At 47.2% G+C, this 21,149-nt stretch overlaps 1 protein-coding gene across 1 annotated transcript in view; it reads left to right on the forward strand.

Moving 5' to 3' along the window:
- LOC124795422 (integrator complex subunit 7) overlaps positions 1–21,149 on the forward strand; it is a 171,097-nt gene that overhangs the window by 17,152 nt on the left and 132,796 nt on the right. The window contains 1 exon segment of the mRNA XM_047259451.1: positions 1,912–2,041. Within this exon segment, the coding sequence (XP_047115407.1) occupies positions 1,912–2,041 (130 nt within the window).

Here is a 21,149-nt window from a genome sequence, read left to right on the forward strand (position 1 = left end):
GTTGTATATGATTGCTAAGTAGGGAGCTATTGTATCAGCGTAATCTGAAAGGAACTTAATCGGTATACAATCTGGACCTGAAGACTTGTCCGTATCAAGCGATTTGAGTTGCTTCGCAACCCCTAAGGTATCTACTTCTAAGAAACTCATGCTAGCAGCTGTTCGTGTTTCAAATTCTGGAATATTCCATTCGTCTTCCCTGGTGAAGGAATTTCGGAAAACTGCGTTCAATAACTCCGCTTTAGCGGCACAGTCGTCGGTAACAGTACCATCGGCACTACATAGCGAAGGTATTGACTGCTTCTTGCCACTTGTGCACTTTACATACAACCAGAATTTCTTCGGATTTTCTACCAAATTTCGAGACAATGTTTCGTTGTGGAACCTATTAAAGGCATCTCGCATTGAAGTCCGTCCCAAATTTCATGCGTCTGTAAATTTTAGCCAATCTTCAGGATTTCGCGTTCTTCTGAACTTGGCATGTTTTTTCCATTGCCTCTGCAACAGCGTTCGGACCTGTTTTGTGTACCACGGGGGATCAGTTCCATCCCTTACCAATTTATGAGGTATGAATCTCTCAATTGCTGTTACTACTACATCTTTGAATTTGAGCCACGTCTCGTCTACATTTGCGTAGTCAGTTCGGAAGGAATGGAGATTGTCTCTTAGGAAGGCTTCTAGTGACACTTTATCCTCTTTTTTAAATAAAACTATTTTGCGTTTGTTTCTGGTGGATTTGGAAGAAACGGTATTGAGCCTAGCTATAACGACCTTGTGATCACTAATCCCTGTATCAGTCATGATGCTCTCTATCATCTCTGGATTGTTTGTGGCTAAGAGGTCAAGTGTGTTTTCGCAACCATTTACAATTTGAGTGGGTTCGTGGACTAACTGCTCGAAATCATTTTCGGAGAAAGCATTTATGACAATCTCGGAAGATGTTTTCTGCTTACCACTGGTTTTGAACAAGTATTTTTGCCAACATATCGAGGGAAGGTTGAAGTCCCCACCACCTATAACCATATGAGTGGGGTATTTATTTGTTACGAGACTCAAATTTTCTCTGAACTGTTCAGCAACTATATCATCGGAGTCTGGGGGTCGGTAGAAGGAGCCAATTATTAACTTAGTTCGGCTGTTAAGTATAACCTCCACCCATACCAATTCGCACGGACTATCTACTTCGACTTCACTATGAGATAAACCACTACTGACAGACACAAACACTCCACCACCAATTCTGCTTAATCTATCTTTCCTGAACACTGTCTGAGACTTCGTAAAAATTTTTGCAGAACTTATTTCAGGCTTTAGCCAGCTTTCTGTACCTATAACGATTTCAGCTTCTGTGCTTTCTATTAGTGCTTGAAGCTCAGGAACTTTCCCAGCACAACTACAACAATTTAAAACTACAATTCCGACTGTTCCTTGATCCAAGCACGTCCTGTATTTGCCATGCAGCCATTGAGATTGCAGCCCACCCCGTACTTAGAAAGGATCTAACTCCAATTTGAGAAGAATGGGGAAGGAAATGTAGTCATGTGCTTTTCAGTGAATCCTCACTACTTTTTTCACTAATGATGTTAGATGAACTAATTATTTTAATTTTCAAATTACAGCCTACATGTATGAAACAGAAAATTGTGACAAGTGTCTGATAATTATTTTCCATCTTCAGCACTCTTCAGAGTTGTTGATTTTATATAGTGTACTTTTAAAAAAGTGTTTTTTTGTGTCTAACAGATTTTTCTATTGTTTCCTTGCATAAATGCTGTCTGCTATTTGTGTGGCAAAATATCTGTTACTTTTCTATCCACATAAATAATAATATGTAAGTAATCAAACACACACAATTATGTAAGAGAATGTTGGTCACTGTGTTTAAAAATTATATATGATCTTTCATTTCAGGATTAAGATCTGGCAGAGTTGGAGAACAATGTGAGGCAATTGTCAGATTCCCAAGGTTATTTGAGAAATACCCATTTCCAATACTGATAAATGCGTCTTTGTTGAAACTGGCAGATTTGTTTCGCATAGGGTAAGTGTTGCTGTCGTCATATTTTGATCAGTTACATGCATACTATTAAGATATGCTATGAACATATGATAACTGAATAGTGTGTTGTGTTTAAAAATATATATAAAGAAACCATACTCATTGCAAAGAATAAAATTCCCCTCCCCCACCCCCACTGTGGGTCTGGGGGTTAGAATAGGCACGAGGTATTTCTGCCTGTCTTAAGAGGTCACTAAAAGGAGTATCACACGTTTCGGCCTTAATGTGATGGACCCCTGTGGGTTTGACCTCCATTTTTCAAAATTTTCCTGAAGAGCGAGCCAATTGGGGAAGGGCGCCTTACGTGATGCATAGTGTCCATCATGCACTGAGGCCTCTCGAATTCTTCGTCGACGTGGATTTGCACTTCCGCTCATTCTCCAGCTGTTGGGTGAGGTCACTCTCCTAGGTGCGTTTTCTTCCATCCTCTGTGCAGTATTGCTTTCTGCACTGTCGATGATAATGGACTTCTTAGCTCATTTGGGCCTGATATCCAGCACGGTAGCCAGTCCGTTGTGGTGGGGCCACCTTGTACCCTGTTGGTTGTAGCCCCCTGACCACACAGGGATTGCTCTGCTGATACCTGCACCTTTAACTCCCTGCGTATGCCAAGGAGTGGATGCCCATCACCTCGGGACATTGAGACTCCCGGTAATGGCCATTCTGCCAAATGGCCTTTGCTGCAGCTGGGTGGCACCCGTGGGGAGGGCCCCTGGTTGGAGTGGATAGCATCAGGGCGGATGACACTCCATGAAGCGCAGTACATCATCTCTTGCTGGTGGTCAAAATCAACAGTCTCTAAGCGGTCAAGGTCTAACTTCATTTGTTAGAAATACGACCCCAAATCATTTCCCTCCCCCCTCTGGCCACACCATGGGAGGAACGCCATGCTAAGGATGGCAGCGAAGCTTATTCACCCCAGTACCTCATATGTATGAGAGTTGATGGGGAATCTTTCTTGTCAATGAAACCTCAGTTTTTTGTGGAGCATTTAGAGGACACGTTTGGGGAGGTGGAGGGCTTGTCCAAAAAGGGGTCAGGGTTGGTCTTGATCAAAACAGCATCTTATACCCAGTCGCGGACACTACTCGCCTGTGACAAGCTAGGGGATGTTTCTGTATCCATCATGCTCCACAAGAGCTTAAATATGATCCAGGGCATCATATCTCACAGGGACCTTCTTTTACAGTCTGATGATGAGCTGCACACCGATTTAGAGTGGCGAGGTGTCCATTTCATCCAGCGTGTCCATTGGGGCCCAAGGGATAATCAGGTTGCCACCAGTGCCTTCCTCTTGGTCTTCGAGAGTGACACATTACTGAGAAGGTCAAGGTGATGGTATTAAAGACCCTGGGCTGACTGACCTACACTGAGGCTAAGAGAAAATATGAGAGGCTACATCCTATGCATATGACGTCAACCTACGCTGCCGCTACGACAACGGTTCTACCATCTTTCTTTCCGTCGCATACAGTTGGCTCTCAGAGCTGTCAGACTCCACCTGCCCCCTTGATGGTGGGGGCACTTCCCTCCCTGTTGCTCCTGCACAACCTACTTCAGGAGCTTCACCACCCCCCCCCCCCCTCTCCGCCCCCCGCCCCAAGCCATTGGGGATGTCAGTCCCCACTTCTCAACTGGAAAAGTGTAAGTCTCCTTTGGCTCCTTTCACCAGGAAGGGATCCCTTGGTTTAATCCCTTCCCAGGTTCCTACCAGTGGCCATCCTGTCACCTGCTAGTGGCTGAAGCAACCACAGGTAGCTGGTAGTAGGGCATCACGGTCCTCCTCAGTCCCTGAGAGTGAATCAGTGAAGCCCTTCCAGCTGGACAAACCTAAGGAGCAGTGAGAGACACCTAAAAAGAAAAAGACCCCCAAGAACCAAGGTGCTGCAGTGGCTCCCACACCACCACTAACTACAAGCTCTGTGTCTGAGGATGAGGTGGAGATTCTGGCAACTGCTGAGGACCTATATCTCACTGTGCTCTCAGACACAATGGATGTCGACCGCACAGGTACTCATCTGGTGACAGCAGGTGACCCTGAGGCGTAGACTGCCTCATTGAGTGTTTCATGCCTTCCCAGTCTCACGATCACGTAATCCTCCAGTGGAATTTCAGGGGTTTTTTCCACCACCTGGCTGAGCTACGGCAACTGTTAAGCTTTACACTTGCTTTCTGCATTGCCCTCCAGAAAACCTGTTTCCTGGCAATGAGGACCCCTTCCCTCTGTGGCTATAAGGGATATTACAGGAACCATAGCAACAGTAATAGTGTGTCAGGTGGAGTTTGTGTCTATATCCTGAACTCAGTATGTGGTGAACCTGAGCTCCTTCAGATGCCTCTTGAAGCTGTGGCTGTCAGGATAAGGACAACCCAGGAAATAACTGTCTGCAATATATATATCTTCCTCCAGATGGTACATTACCCCTGAAAGTATTGGCTGCACTGATTGATTGACCAACCCCTAAACCTTTCTTACTTTTGGGAGACTTTAATGCACATGACCCCTTGTGGTGTGGTGCCATACTTACTGGTCAAGGTAGGGAGGTCAAAAATTTACTGTCACAACCCGACCTCTTCCTCTTAAACACAGGTGCCCCCACATATTTCATTGTGGCACATTGCACATATTCAGCCATTGATCTTTCAGTTTACAGTCCTGGCCTTTTCCCATCTATTCACTGGAGATCACATGACGATCTGTGTAGTAGTGACCACTTCACCATCTTCCTGTAACTCCCCGGCATCATGCCCACGGACACCTACCCAGATGGGGTTTAAACAAGGCAGACTGGGAAACCTTCACCTCTGCTATCACCGCTGAGTCTCTCCTACATGGTGCCATCAATGTTGTCATTGAACAGGTCACTACAATGATTGTTTCTGTGGTGGAAAAAGCAATCCCTTGTTCCTTAGGGTGCCTCCGGCAAAAGACAGTCCCTTGGTGGTTGCCGGAAGTAGCTGAGGCAATTAAGGAGCATCGGCAATCTCTACTGCAACATAAGCGGCACCCTTCCCTAGAGCCTTTGAGCAGCTCCATGCCCATGTACACCAGCTTATAAAACGACAGAAACAGGAGTGTTGGGAGAGGTATGTGTCGACCATTAGGTGCCATACGTCGCCTACCCAAGTCTGCACGAAGATCAGATGTCTTTTTGGGTACCAGACCTCAACATATATCCCTGGCACTAACATCAATGGTGTGTTATCTACTGATGCAAATGGCATTGGACAAGCACTTTGCTGAGCACTACGCTTGAGCCTCTGTGTCTGAGAACTAACCCCCAGTCTTTCGCACCATCAAATGGCGGATGGAAAGGAAAGTCCTCTCGTTCACTACATGCCACATTGAACACTATAACACCCCATTTACAGAGTGGGAACTCCTGAGCGCTCTTGCACATTGCCCCGACACAGCTCCTGGGCTGGATTGGATCCACAGTCTGATGATTAAACATCTCTTGTCTGACTACAACCGACATCTCATCACCATCTTCAACCGGATCTGGTGCAATGGCACCTTTCTATCACAATGGTGGGAGAGCACCATCATTCTGGTGCTCAAACCCAGTCAAAACCCGCTTGATGTGGATAGCTACTGGCCCATCAGCCCCACCAACTTTCTTTGTAAGCTGCTGGAACATATGGTGTGTCAGCAGTTTGGTTGGGTCTTGGAGTCAGGTGACCTACTGGCTCCATGTCAGGGTCACTTCCGCCAGGGTCGTTCTATCACTGATAATCTTGTGTCCATTGAGTCTGCCATCCAAACAGCCTTTTCCAGACTCCGACATCTGGTTGCTGTCTTTTTTGACTTCCATAAAGCAGACGACATGACTTGGCGACATCGTATCCTTGACACATTGTATGAGTGGGGTCTCCAGGGCCCGCTCCTGATTTTTATCAAAAACTTTGTCGCTCCATACTTTCTGTGTCCAAGTCTGTACTTCCCATAGTCCCCCCCCCCCCCCATATTCAGGAGAATGGCATTCCACAGGGCTCTGTATTGAGTGTCCCTTTATTTTTAGTGGCTATTAACAGTCTAGCAGCAGCTGTAGGGCCGTCGGTTTCACCTTCTCTGTATGCGGATGACTTCTGCGTTTCGTCCTGCTCCTCCAGTACTGGTGTTGCTGAGTGGCATCTACAGGGAGCCACTTGTAAGGTGCAGTCATGGGCTCTAGCCCACAGCTTCCAGTTTTCAGCCACGCAGTCGTGTGTCATTTATTTCTGTCAGCATCGCACTGTTCATCCAGAGTTAGAACTTTACCTTAATGGAGATCCACTCACTGTAGTGGAGACATATCGATTCTTAGTACTGGTTTTTGATGCCCGATTGACTTGGCTACATCACCTTCGTCAGCTTAAGCGGAAGTGCTGGCAGCACCTCAATGCCCTGCGCTGCCTGAGCAGCACCACCTGGGGTGCAGATCGCTCTATGCTGCTACTGCTCTACAGAGCCCTTGTTCAATCCTGCCTTGACTATGGGAGTCTAGTTTATGGTACGGTGGCACCCTCAGCGATGCGTTAACTTGACCCAGTGCACCACTATGGCGTTCACCTAGCAGTGGGAGGTTTTAGAACAAGTCCAGTGACCAGTGTCCTGGTGGAGGCTGGAGTCCCTCCATTGAAGGTTATGCGTGCACAACTGCTCGCCAGTTATGTTGCACAAATTCATAGTTCTCTTGCACATCCTAATTACCGTCTCCTTTTCCCAACCATGGCGATTCATCTCCCGCATCGGCAGCCGAGATCAGGGCTTACGATTGTGGTTCAGATCCAGTCCCTTCTGTGTGAACTGGAGTCTTTCCCGTTACCACCTCTCATTGAGGTCCATTCACATACACCTCCATGGTGTACACCTAGGCTGCAGATTCTTTTGGACCTTTTGCATGGCCCTAAGGACTCCATTAACCCCTTGGCTCTCCACTATCACATGCTCTCGATTTTCTACATGTACCAGGGCCATGATGTGGTTTACACTGGTGGCTCAGTGGCTGATGGTCACATAGGCTTTGCGTACATTCATGGAGGACGTATTGAACAGCATTCCTTGTCAGATGGCTGCAATGTTTTCAGTGCAGAGCTGGTGGTGATATATCGTGCTCTTGAGCACATCCGCTCATGCCCTGGCGAGTCATTTCTCCTGTGTATTGACTCATTGAGTAGCATATAAGCTATCAACCAGTGCTACCTTTGCCATCCTTTGGTAGCGTCCATTCAGGAGTCCATCTATGCCCTGGAATGGTCTTGTCATACAGTGGTGTTTGTGTGGACCCCCAGGACACATTGGAATCCCAGGCAATGAACTTGCCGACCGGCTGGTCAAATAGGCTATACGGAAACCGCTTCTGGAGATGGGCATCACCGAAACTGACCTGCGTTGTGTCTTATGTAGTGGGGTTTTTCGGCTTTGAGAGATGGGTTTGGCATAACAGTATGCACAACATACTGCGTGTCATTAAGGAGACTACGAATTTGTGGAAGTCTTCCATGTGGTCCTCTCGCAGGGAATCAGTTGCCCTCTACCGTCTCCGTATTGGCCATACATGGCTAATGCATGGTTACCTCTTCCGTCGCGAGGACCAACCTCACAGTCACTGTGGCTCACAAATGACCGTTGTCGACCTCGTGCTTGACTGTCCACTTTTAGCCACTCTGCGGCGAATTTTTAACTTTCCCAGCACCCTGCTTTTGGTTTTGGGCGACCATGCCTCAACAGCAGCTTTAGTTTTATATTTCATTCGTGAGGGTGGTTTTTTTCATTTGATCTAAGTTTTAGTGCATGTCCTTTGTCCCTTTGTGTCCTCCACCCTAGTGCTTTTAGGGTGGAGGTTTTAATGTGTTGCAGAGTGGCTGGCTTCTCCTTTTTATTCTCATGGTCAGCCAGCCATGGTAATCTGCTCTCTTGTTTTGATCTCTTCTACATGTTTATTGCGTCTCTCTGTGGTTTCCTTGTCCGGTTTTGTCCATTTTAGTGTTTGTTGCCCTTCTGTCATTCTTGTGGTTTTCTCCTTCCTTCCAGCTGTGTTTCGTATGTCTTGATTGTTTTACTCCCACCCTTGTGGAATTATTTTCATCGGAATGAAGGACCGATGACCTAGCAGTTTGGTCCCCCCCCCCTCTTTTAAACCAACCAGCCAATCAGAATAAAATAGTGTTACAACTGACACACACACACACACACACACACACACACACACACACACACACACACACACACAGGCACCAAGAACTGCTAAATCTCTTATGAAAGTAATGAATAGAGATTCCTCCTCCATAAATTAAAAAAGATGTGCTGTGCTCTCTCTCTCTCTCTCTCTCTCTCTCTCTTTTTCTTTCTCTTTCTCTCTCTCACACCCCCTCCCCCCCCCCTCCCACCCCCTCCCCCCACTCCTCTCCCTCGGGGGTCCACAACTCTTTTGTGGATACGTGTGTGCCAAGCACAGGACCCCGAACTTGTGCAGCTCTCTTTCCTTTCCAGGCTGCGTACCTTCCCATTCCACATCCCCCCGTCCCCCAGATACTTCCCCCCACCCCCACCCCCACCACCGCCACATCACCTTCTCCCTCTCTTTGGGAGTTAGTTTTTGCGCCTACCTCCAGAGACGGATGCTTGTGTATGAATGGAGTGGTTTCTCTTCATTTATCTCTACAACGTACAGTATGTCTCCGCTTTCCTTGCTTCTTAGTAGCTCCTCTGCTGCGGTGTTTGAGAATTCTTCTCTTCTTCCTTTTTCTTTGTTCCTCCCTTTTCCTATCTTTCCCCCCTGTGTGTGTCTTACGGCTGACCCACGCTTTCCCATACATAGCCAGTGATAGGATAATGCGTAATTCCTCACCCCGGGTAGACAAGTAGGAGACATACATACCCCCTAGTAAAGGCCAGGCCCAGGGAGGGGTGATTACCCGGGCTGGTACCTTCTGCCCACAAGAGAAAGCTAGATGAGTCTCAGCCACAGAAAATTCTTTCATCAGTGCCAGAGTTCCTAGTTGTTTCTCAGTCCAGCGAAGGTCAAGACTTCTCAACAGTAAACCCTTTCATTATTCAGAAAGGTGTCGATGCAATTGCAGGTCCTGTAAAGTCTTGTTCCAGGTTATGAAATGGCACCTTGTCGTTAGAAACAGACAGTGCCCTCCAGGCACACAAATTGCTGCCCGCATCTCGTGGTCGTGCAGTAGCGTTCTCGCTTCCCACGCCCGGGTTCCCGGGTTCGATTCCCGGCGGGGTCAGGGATTTTCTCTGCCTCGTGATGGCTGGCTGTTGTGTGCTGTCCTTAGGTTAGTTAGGTTTAAGTAGTTCTAAGTTCTAGGGGACTGATGACCATAGATGTTAAGTCCCATAGTGCTCAGAGCCATTTGAACCAACACAAATTGCTTTGATCTACAGTGCTACACACCTTCCCCGTCAGGGAGGAAGCGCACCGTACTTTAAACACATTGCGTGATGTGGTTTATACTGGATCACTCAACAGTTTATCAAAGGAGGAGATTCAAAATTAACTGTCTGATCAGGGAGTAACGGCCGTACATTGAGTAATGAAAAGGATTGTAAAGGACTTGGCACTGACCTGCACTCTCTTGTTGACATCTGTCAGAGTTCAACTTACATTGAACATTAAAGCGAGCTATGAGATAATTTCAGTTCGCCCTTACATCGCCAACCATACATGTTGCTATCAATGACAGAGGTTTAATCATACCCACCAGTCATGTTCCAATCCAACCAAATGCATTACCTGTGGCAGGGATGCCCATGCGGGTGATTGTCCACCCCCGTCCGCTCATTGCATCAACTGTATGGGCGAGCAAGCTGCTCCCTCTAGATTGCCCTGTGTTTAAAGATGAACGAATTATTCAGGAAATCCGAGTGAAGTAAAAGGTGTCTACCATTGCTGCTCATAAGTTAATCGCCATTAGAAAGCCCATTGTGCTCCCAGTGGGTAAATATAGCATTGTCCTCACCTCTCCTCGACCTACTAAGGTGGTGGCCACGCAAACTAGCAATCTCACCTTTAGCGCCACGGTTGTCAGATCGGCCAGCCCAAAGATCACCCGTTCAGCCTCCCCACTTTCACCTGCTTACTCTAAGGCTCAACCTTCATCACTCCTGCTAAATCACAGGCCCCAAAATTGGACATCCGGACTTACAAAACAGAGCCTACTCATGAAGATTTTCTACATCCCCAGACCTCACAACCCTCAACTCCTCCTTTATCTCAACATCCTGCTTCCAAGAAAGCTCGTAAGAAACACAGTTCCTCTCCTTCTCCACCACAAGTGTCTCTTCTACAGCACCACTCAGCAGTAGCTGCCCTTGTCCTCCTTCCTTGTCGCTGAGACACTTCACCGGCGGCTGATCAACCAGCTGATCACCGGCAGCGGGAGCTGCCCCCAAACAACCTATGGATCAGGATCTTCTGCCTCTGGCTGAATGCCATTCCACACCATCGATCACTGGCTCTCAGCGGTCGCTGAGTTGATGGCAAGCGTAGTGTGATTTTTCCTTCTTTCGTCCACCGTATGTCAATTGTCCATTGCTATATCTATGTCAATTATCCATTGCAATATCTGCAGAATTCACTCTAATTGGTATAAACTGTCGATCCTCTTACAACCCTACTCCCCAGTCACCATCTGTCTTCAGGAAACAAAGCCACATTCCCATGATCGCTTTGTCTTCTCTCATTTCCAAACAGTCCAGTTTGATCTCCTCCCTGTTGATGACGTTCTGGCACATGGAGGCTTAAGATTCTTCTCCACGATACTATCCATTATTGCCCAATCCCCTTTCACAGTTCCTGTCAAGTTGTTGCTGTATATCTTTCCTTTTCTGGAGACACCATCTCTCTCTGTACCATACAGGGTGGTCCATTGATAGTGACTGGGCTAAATATCTCAAGAAGTAAGCATCAAACGAAAAAACTACAAAGAACGAAACTTGTCTAGCTTGAAGGGGGAAACCAGATGGCGCTATGGTTGGCCCGCTAGGTGGTGCTGCCATAGGTCAAATGGATATCAACTGCATTTTTTTAAATAGGAACCCCCATTTTATTACATATTCATGTAGTACGTAAAGAAATATGTATGTTTTAGTTGGACCACTTTTTTCGCTTTGTGATAGCTGGCGCTGTAATAGTCAAATGTATAAGCACGTGGTACCATGTAACACTCCGCCAGTGTGGATGATATTTGCTTTGTGATACATTACCCATGTTAAAATGCACCGTTTACCAACTGCGGAAAAGGTCGATATCGTGTTGATGTATGGATATTGTGATCAAAATGCCCAACGGGCATGTGATATGTATGCTGCTCGGTATCCTGTATGACATCATCCAAGTGTCCGGACCATTTGCTGGATAATTACATTATTTAAGGAAACAGGAAGTGTTCAGCCACATGTGAAACGCCAACCATGACCTGCAACAAATGATGATGCCCAAGTAGGTGTTTTAGCTGCTGTTGTGGCTAATCCGCACATCAGTAGCAGACAAATTGCATGAGAATCAGGAATCTCACAAACGTCGGTGTTGAGAATGCTACATCAACATCGATTGCACCCGTACCATATTTCTATGCACCAGGAATAGCATGGCAACGACTTTGAACGTCGTGTACAGTTCTGCCACTGGGCACAAGAGAAATTACGGGATAATAACAGATTTTTTGCACGCGTTCTATTTAGCGACGAAGCGTCATTCACCAACAGCGATAACGTAAACCGGCATAATGTGCACTATTGGGCAACAGAAAATCCACTATGGCTGCGACAAGTGGAACATCAGCGATCTTGGCGGGTTAATGTATGGTGCGGCATTATGGGAGGAAGGATAATTTGCCCCCATTTTATTGATGGCAATCTAAATGGTGCATTGTATGCTGATTTCCTACGTAATGTTGTACCGATGTTACTACAAGATGTTTAACTGCATGACAGGATGGCAATGTACTTCCAACATGATGGATGCCAGCACATAGCTTACGTGCGGTTGAAGTGATATTGAATAGCATATTTCATGACAGGTGGATTGGTCGTCGAAGCACCATTACATGGCCCACACGTTCACTGGATCTGACGTCCCCGGATTTCTTTCTGTGGGGAAAGTTGAAGGATATTTGCTATCGTGATCCACCGACAACGCCTGACAGCAAGTGCATGTGTGAACATTACAGAAGGAATGTTGTTACACGTATTACCAAATGCATTGAGGTTGACGGACATCATTTTGAGCGTTTAGTGCATTAATGTGGTATTTACAGGTAATCACGCTGCATGCATTCTCAGAAATGTAAGTTCACAAAAGTACATGTATCACATTGGAACAACCGAAATAAAATGTTCAAACATATCTACATTCTGTATTTTAATTTAAAAAACCTACTTGTTACCAACTGTTCATCTAAAATTGTGAGCCATATGTTTGTGATTATTACAGCGCCATCTATCACAAAGCAAAAAAAGTGGTCCAAGTAAAACATTCATATTTCTTTACGTACTACACGAATATGCAATGAAAATGGGGGTTCCTATTTTTTTAAAAATGCAGTTGATATCCGTTTGACCTATCACAGTGCCATCTGGTTTCCCTCTTCAAGCTAGACAAGTTTCATTCTTTGTAGTTTTTTCATTTGATTCTTATTCTGTGAGATATTTGGCCTTGTCCCGATCAATGGACCACCCTGTATACATTCCATTGACCACACCAATGGCAAGAGCCGATCTCCTTCATCTCCTTGGTCAGCTCCCCCCCCCCCCCCCCTCCCCCCGCCCCCACCTGCATTTGCTGGTCACTTGGTCCTTTTGGTTGGTACTGTTCTGCTAGTTTGGCACTTTGAATGGTTCATTCTTGCTGATACTCACTCAAGTGACCATTTTCCATGTGTCCTTCGTTTACAGCCACAACTGCCGTCTGTGTACCCAAGAGGCTGGAAGTTTTCCAAGCCAAATCGACACTTTTCTCCTCTATAGCAACATTTGATGACTGTCCATTTCCTAGCATTGACGCTGAGGTCACTCATGTTATGGAAGTTATTCTTACAGCTGCGGAATGTTTATTACCTTGTCCCTTCCATTTTCCCCAGCTTCCCCCAGTTCCTTGGTGGAACGAGGTGTGCCATGACACAGTATGCGAGCGGAGACGTGCTCTTCACGTTTTCCGCCATCATCCTACATTGACCAACTGTATCCGCTATAAGCAGTTAGGTGTGTGATGCCGTCACATCATACGTGATAGCAAGAAGGCAAGCTGGGATTTCTTTACCAGCTCCTTTAGCACCATCACTCCATCAACTGTAGTTAGGAGTCAAATTTGATGGTTACCCGGTACGTCTAGTTTTTCCCCGGTCTCTGGGCTAACTGTCATGCAAGGTACCTTAGTGGGCCCAGTTGCAATTTCTAACTCATTGGGTCAACACATCACTGAGATTTTGAGCTCTTCTAATTACCCACCAGCCTTTCTCCTGAAGAAACAAGCAGCAGAAGTGTGTCCTCTTGCTTCTCATCTCAAAATAGCGAAAGCTATAATACCTTTTTTTCTATACGGGAACTTCAGCATGCATTCTGTTCCTCTTGTTCTTCCACCCCAGTACTGGATGGCATCCACGTCCAAATGTTGCTGCATTTATCATGTCGTAGTCTGCGTTATCTCCTTTGCCTTTCTAATCAAATTGGGGCTGACAGTACCTTTCCCCGAAGATGGCAGGAAGCTATTATCATTCCTGTTCCGAAACCTGGAAAGGACAAACATCTCTCCCTCTAGCTATCGCCCCATTTCTCTCACGAGTAGTGTCTGTAAGGTTTTGGAGCGTGTGGTAAATTGCCGTTTAGGCTGGTGGCTGGAGTCCTAAAACCCTTTAACAACTGCCTAATGCCGTTTCCAAAAGCATCGTTCTGCAATTGACCATCTTGTTGCTGTCTCAACTTATGCCATGAACAATTTTCTCAGGATACACCAAATGGTAGCTACATTTTTTGATCTGGAGAGGGCATATGGTACCTGTTGCAGGACAGGCATCCTCCGCATTCTGTTCCCCTGGGGCTTTTGAGGTCGGCTATCCCTTTTCATCCGTGAATTCATGACAGAACGCACATTTAAGGTGCAGGTGAACACTACTCTATCCCATACTTTCTCCCAAGAAACCCCCCTGTGGGTCTGGCGGTTAGAATAGGCCCGAGGTATTCCTGCCTGTTGTACGAGGTGACTAAAAGGAGTTTCACAAGTTTCGGCCTTTATGTGATGGTCCCCTGTGGGGTTTGTCCTCCATTCTTCAAATTTTCCCGAAGAGTGAGCCAGTTGGGGAAGAGCGCCTTACAAGGTGCATTGTGTTCATCGTGCATTGAGATCTTTAGCCTACTTTCTTGTCGTCGCATTGCAGTCCCGCCCACTCTCTATCTCTTGGGCGAGGACACCTTCCTGGGAGTGTTTTCCACCATGCACTATGCAGTGTCAATTTCTGTGCCGACGATGACCATGGACTTCTTTGCACCTGATATCCAGCACAGTAGCCAGTCCGTTGTGGTGAGGCCGCCATGTACCCTGTTGGTTGGAGCCCCCTGACCACAAAGGGATCACTCTGCTGATGCTTGTACCGTTAACTCCCCATGTATGCCAAGGAATAGTTGCCCATCCCTCTGGGGCATCGGGACTCCCAGCAATGGCCATCCTGCCAGGTGGCCTTTGCTGCGGCTGGGTGGCGCCTGAGGGCCCCTGGTTGGAGAGGGTGACATCAGGGCAGATGACACTCCATGAAGCGTAGTACATCATCTCTTGCTGGTGGTCAAACATCAACAGTCTCTAAGCGTTCCCCTCCCTGACCACACCATGGGAAGAACGTCAAGCTAAGGATGGCAGCAGATCTTATTCGCCCTGGTACCTTCTATGTTCGAGAGCTGATGGGAATCATTCATGACGATGAGACCACAGTTTTTTGTTGAGCATGTAGAGGACGTTCAGTGAGGTGGAGGCCTTGTCCAAAATGAGATCTGGGTCAATCTTGATCAAAACAGCATCCTCTGCCAAGTCACGGGAGTTACTCGCTTGGTACAAGCTGGGGGATATTTCGGTAACCATCTCGCCCCATAAATATGGACCAGGGTATCATATTTCAGAGACCTTCTTTTGCAGTCCGACGATGAGCCGCGCACCAACTTAGAGCGGCGAAGTGTGCATTTCGTCTGGCGTGTCCACCAGGGTCCGAAGGATAATCAGGTTGCCACCGGTGCCTTCATCTTGGCCTTTGAGGGTGATACTTTGCCCGAGAAGGTCAAGGTCATGGTCTACCGGTGTGACGTAAAGCACTATATCCCTCACCCGATGCGGTGCTTTAAGTGCAGGAAGTTCAGCCATATGTCTTCCAGCGTCACATGCCGAGATTGCAGATGCCCATCACATCCCAATAATACTCCATGTGCACCCCTCTCATCTGTGTCAGCTGCGGAGAGCACCATTCGCCTTGCTCGCCTGACTGCAGGATTCTCCAGAAAGAAAGGAAAATCATGGAGTACAAGACCCTGGACTGACTGACCTACACTGAGGCTAAGAGAAAATTTGAATGCCTGCATCCTATGCGAATGACATCGTCTTACGCTGCTCTCTACAACAGTTCTGGCACCATCAGCTCCGCCAACCCATGTCACCTCTCAGAGCCGGAAGACTACACCTGCCCCTTTGATGGTGGGGGGGGTCATTTCCCTCCCTGTTGCTCCTGCATCACCTACTTCAGGAGCAACCCCCCGCCCCCCCTCCTCCGCCCGCACACACACACACACACACACACACACACACACACACACACACACACCGCCCATCCATCGGGGATGTCCATCCCAACTTCTAAGCCTGAGGAGGGTAAGTCTTCTTCGGCTTCTCTTGCTAGGTAGGAAGGGGTCCATTGGGCACTCCTCCCTTCCCAGGTTTCTTGTAGTGGGAAAGACAACACCCACCCAGTGGCTGAAGAGCTCAAAAGTAGCTGGTCGTAGGGCTTCACGCTCATCGTCAGTCCCGGAGACTGAGCCAGTGAAGTCCTCCCAGCCAGGGAAACCTAAGGAGCAGTGAGAGAAATCCAAAAAGAAAACCCCTAAGACCAAGGAAATTGCTGTGGCACCTACACCACTGCTACCTACAAGCTCTGCAACTGAGGATGGAGTGGAGATTTTGGCATCCGCTGAGAACCTAGATCTCTTCTTCTTCTTCTTCTTCTTCTTTCTTGGCTCTACAGCTCATGATGAGCCTTGGCCTCTTCTACAATTTCCTTCCATTTCTCTCGGTCCTTTGCCTATACTCTCCAGTTTCTATAGCCCATCTCCCTAAGATCTTCGATTATTCTATCTTCCCATCTGGCTCTTGGTCGACCACGTCCTCTATGCCCTCCTGGCTTTCCTTGTAATATTAATTTTGGTACTTCTGTATCATCCATGTGAGCCACATGTCCCCCCCACCTCAGTCTGGATGATTTCACTATCCTTCTGATGGATTGGTCTTTGTATATGATATATAACTCATGGTTGTATCTTCTCCTCCATCTTCCTCTTTCACAGATTGGGCCGATAATTCGTCTAAGTATCTTTCTTTCAAATGTATCCAGTGTTTCAATATCTTTAGTTGTTAATGTTCAGGCTTCAGAGGCATGTGTAAGATACTGCAAGTATCTCTATTGCCAATGTCTCCACCACCATTTTTATCGCTTCCCACTGATCTTCAAAATTGTTATGTTCTCCAGCATTTTCCAGAATCCGAGTTATCTTCTCCTAATACTGTTCTCTTACTTCCACTGATTCTAAAGTTGTTATATTATATTTCTGTGCCCTGGGTCGGTCTCCTTTCTCCGCATTAGATATCCTTGCCCTCACCCGTGCCCATACCAGAAAATGGTCTGTATCTGTGTTTGAGCCTCTGAGACTCCTCACGTCCAATAGGTCCGATTTGTGTCTCAGATCTATCAACACATGGTCGATCTAGTTTACTGTGTTTCCATCCGGTGAGTTCCATGTTCGCCTATGAATTTCTTTATATGGGAACAGTGTTGATCCTGTTACCATATTTCTAGATGCTGCGAACAGTATAAGCCTTGTTCTGTTATCATTACTTGTTGCTTGTTTGCTGTGGGGGCCAATTATTGGTCTATAAATCTGTTCTTTCCCCACCTGAGTGTTTAGGTCTCCAGCTATTATTTTAATATCATGCCCTGGGCACTCATCATATACTCTTTCCAAAGATTCATAGAATACTTCTTTCTCTTCTTCTTCGGATTCTTCTGTTGGTGCATGGGCATTAATTATGGAGTAGTGAAAGAATTTCCCCTTTATCCTGAGTGTTGATAATCTTGGACTAATGGGTGTAAACCCTATTACCAAATACTTTAATTGATGGTGTACAACAAATCCTGTCCCCAGCTGGTGATTTCTTTCACTGCAGCTACAGAATATATTCGCCTCATTCTTTTCTAAAACTTCACTCCCTGTCCATCTAATTTCTTGTAGTGCTATTATACTTTGCTTCAGACTCATTATTTGATCCAGCATTACTTTCAGTTCTCCTGGTTGATATAGGGATCTCACATTCCAAGTACCAATATATAGATCTGATCTATGCCTTATATTTCTCTTCTTCCTAATTTTCCCTCCTTCATTTACTTGTATTCCATTCTCTTTGTCCTTTTCCATGCCAGGTCCGTCTTCCTTCATCCGTCCAACTTTACTTTGTAGAAGTTCGCAACAGTTGTTTTCTACAGAGCGGGCTGTCAACCCTGCGTCCAACCCCTACCAGCGGACGGGTGATTTTTAATCAGGGTTTTCTTCCCTTCTTCCTTTAACCTTTGGAGACCCAACTCCCAACTGCAAGGCAGCAGTTATTGTTTTGCTAGTTTTGGTCCGCCCCGGGTATTTTATTTCCCCGGTGTCCACCATATCTGGTGAACATTCCCCAATGGATATATACTTCTCAGGCAATAAATCGGTGGCAGCAAGTGACTCTGAGGCATAAACTGCATCACTGAATGTTCCATGCCTTCCCAGTCTCACTATGTCATCCTCCAGTGGAATTGCGGCAGTTTTTTTCCACCGCCTGGCTGAGCTACGGCAACTGTTAAGCTTTACACCTGCTATCTGCATTGCCCTCCAGGAAACCTGGTTCCCAACAACGTGGACCCCTGCCCTCAGTGGCTATAAGGGATATTACAGGAATTGTAGCAAAAGTGTCGGGTGGAGTTTGCGTTTATGTCCTAAACTCGGTCTGTTGTGAGCATGTGCCCCTTCAAACCCATCTTGAGGCTGTGGCTGTCAGAATAAGGATGATGGAGGTAATAACTGTCTGCAATGTTTATCTTCCTCCAGATGGTGCAGTACCCCTGAATTTATTAGCTGCACTGATTGCCCTACTCCCTAAACCTGTCCTCCTTCTGGGAGATTTTAATGCCCATTACCCCTTGTGAGGTCGTACCTTGCTCACTGGCCGAGGCAGAGATGTCGAAACTTTACTGTCGCAATTTGACCTCTGCCTCTTAAATACTGGGGCTGCCACACATTTCAGTGTGGCTCATGGTAGTTACTCGGCCATTGATTTATCAATTTGCAGCCCAGGACTTCTCCCATCTATCCACTGGAGAGCACATGACGACCTGTGTGGTAGTGACCACTTCCCCGTCTTCCTGTCACTGCCCCACAGGGTGGGAGCTCCTCAGTGCCCTTGCACATTGCCCCAACACAGCTCCTGGGCCTGATTGCATCCACAGCCAGATGATTAAACATCTTTCATCTGACTACAAGCGACATCATCTCATCATCTTCAACCGGATCTGGTGCAATGGCGTCTTTCCATCGCAATGGTGGGAGAGCACCATCATTCCAGTGCTGAAACCCGGTAAAAACCCACTTGTGCTAGCTATTGGCTCATCAGCCTCAGCAACATTCTTTGTAAGCTGCTGGAACGTATGGTATGTCGGTGGTTGGGTTGGGTCCTGGAGTCATGTGGCTTGCTGGCTCCATGTCAGGGTGGCTTCCACCTGGGTCGCTCTACCACTGATAATCTTGTGTCCATCGAGTCTGCCATCCGAAAAGCCTTTTCCAGACAGCAACACCTGATTGCCATCTTTTTTGACTTATGTAAAGCATACGATGTGACTTGGCAACATCATATCATTGCCACATTGTATGAGTGGGGTCTCTGGGGAGCACTCCAGATTTTTATCCAAAAGTTCCTGTCACTCTGCATTTTCCATTTCCAAGTTGGTGACTCCCATAGTTCCATCCATATCGAGGAGAATGGAGTCCCGCAGGGCTCTGTGTTGAGTGTCTCTCTATTTTTAGTAGCCATTAACGGTCTAGCAGCAGCTGTCGGGTTCTCCATCTCACCTTCTCTGTATGCAGATGACTTCTGCATTTCATACTGCTGCTCCAGTACTGTTGTTGCTGAGCGTTGCCCCCAGGGACGCATGCACAAGGTGCAGTCATGGGCTGTAGCCCATGGCTTCCAGTTTTCAGCCGCAAAGTCATGTGTCATGCACTTTGTCGGCGCCGTGCTGTTCATCCGGAACCGGCACTTTACCTTAATGATGATCCACTCTTTGTAGTGGAGACATATCAATTCCTAGGACTGGTTTTTGATGCTTGATTGACTTGGCTCCCTCATCGTTGTCAGCTTAAGCAGAAGTACTGGCAGCACCTCAATGCCCTCCATTGCCTGAGCAACACCAATTGGGGTGCAGATCAGTACACGCTGCTGCAGCTCTACAGAGCCCTTGTCCAATCCCAAATTGACTATGGGAGTGTGATTTATGGTTTGGCAGCACCTTTAGCATTGCATTTACTCAACCCTGTGCACCACTGTGGGGTTCGATTAGCTACAGGAGCTTTTAGGACGAGTCCGGTGACCAGCGTACTGGTGGAGGCTGGTGTCCCTCCACTGCAGATCAGATGTGCGCAACTACTTGCCAGTTACGCAGCACACATTCATAGTTCCCCTGAGCATCTGAATTACCGTCTCCTTCTCCCGCCCGCGGCAGTCCATCTCCCGCATCGAGGCCAGATTGGGGCTAACGAGTGCAGTTCATGTGTGGTCCCTTCTCTCCGAACTGGAGTCCTTCTCTTTACCACCTCTATTTGCAGTCTGTTCACGTACGCCCTCATGGTGTACACCTCAGCCGCAGCTTCGTCTTGACCTTTTGCATGGCCCTAAGGACTCCGTTAACCCCGCCGCTCTCCGCTGTCACTTCCTCCCGATTTTTGACATGTTCCGGGGCTCTGAAGCGGTTTACACCAGTGGCTCAATGACTGATGGTCACGTAGGCTTCGCATATGTTCATGGAGGACATATTGAGCAGCACTCCTTGCCAGTTGGCTGCAGTGTTTTCACTGCAGAGCTGGCAGCCATATCTTGTGCTCTTGAATACATCTGCTCCTGCCCTGGTGAGTCATTTCTCCTGTATTGAGCAGCATACAAGCTATCGACCAGTGCTACCCTCGCCACCCTCTGGTAGCGTCCATACAGGAGTCCATCAATGCCCTGGAACAGTCCCGCCATTCTGTGGTGTTTGTGTGGATCCCAGGACACATTGGAATCCCCGGCAATGAACTTGGTGACAGGCTGGCCAAACAGACGACGCAGAAACCGCTTCTGGAGATAGGCATCTCCGAAGCTGACCTGTGTTCTGTCTTACACGACAGGGTTTTCCGGCTTTGGGAGCCGGAATGGTATAACAGCACGCACAACAAACTGTTTGTCATTAAGGAGACTATGAATGTGTGGAAGTCTTCCATGCAGGCCTCTCACAGGGAATCAGTTGTCCTCTGCTGGCTCCACATTGGCCATACATGGCTAACGCATGGTTACCTACTCTGTCGCAAGGACCCACCTCGGTGTTGCTGTGACTTCCAAATAACAGTCGTCCACCTCTTGCTGGACTGCCCACTTTTAGCCGCTCTGCAGCAAACTTTTAACTTTCCCAGCACCCTGCCTTTGTTGTTGTGTGACTGTGCCTCCACAGCAGCTTTAGTTTTTTGTTTTATCCGTGAGAGTGGGTTTTATACTTCTATGGAGTTTTTAGTGCATGTCCTTTGTCCCTCTGTGTCCTCCACCCTAGTGCTTTTAGGGTGGAGGTTTTA

This window comes from Schistocerca piceifrons, chromosome 4, assembly GCF_021461385.2.
Source record: "Schistocerca piceifrons isolate TAMUIC-IGC-003096 chromosome 4, iqSchPice1.1, whole genome shotgun sequence".
Lineage (NCBI taxonomy): Eukaryota > Metazoa > Arthropoda > Insecta > Orthoptera > Acrididae > Schistocerca > Schistocerca piceifrons.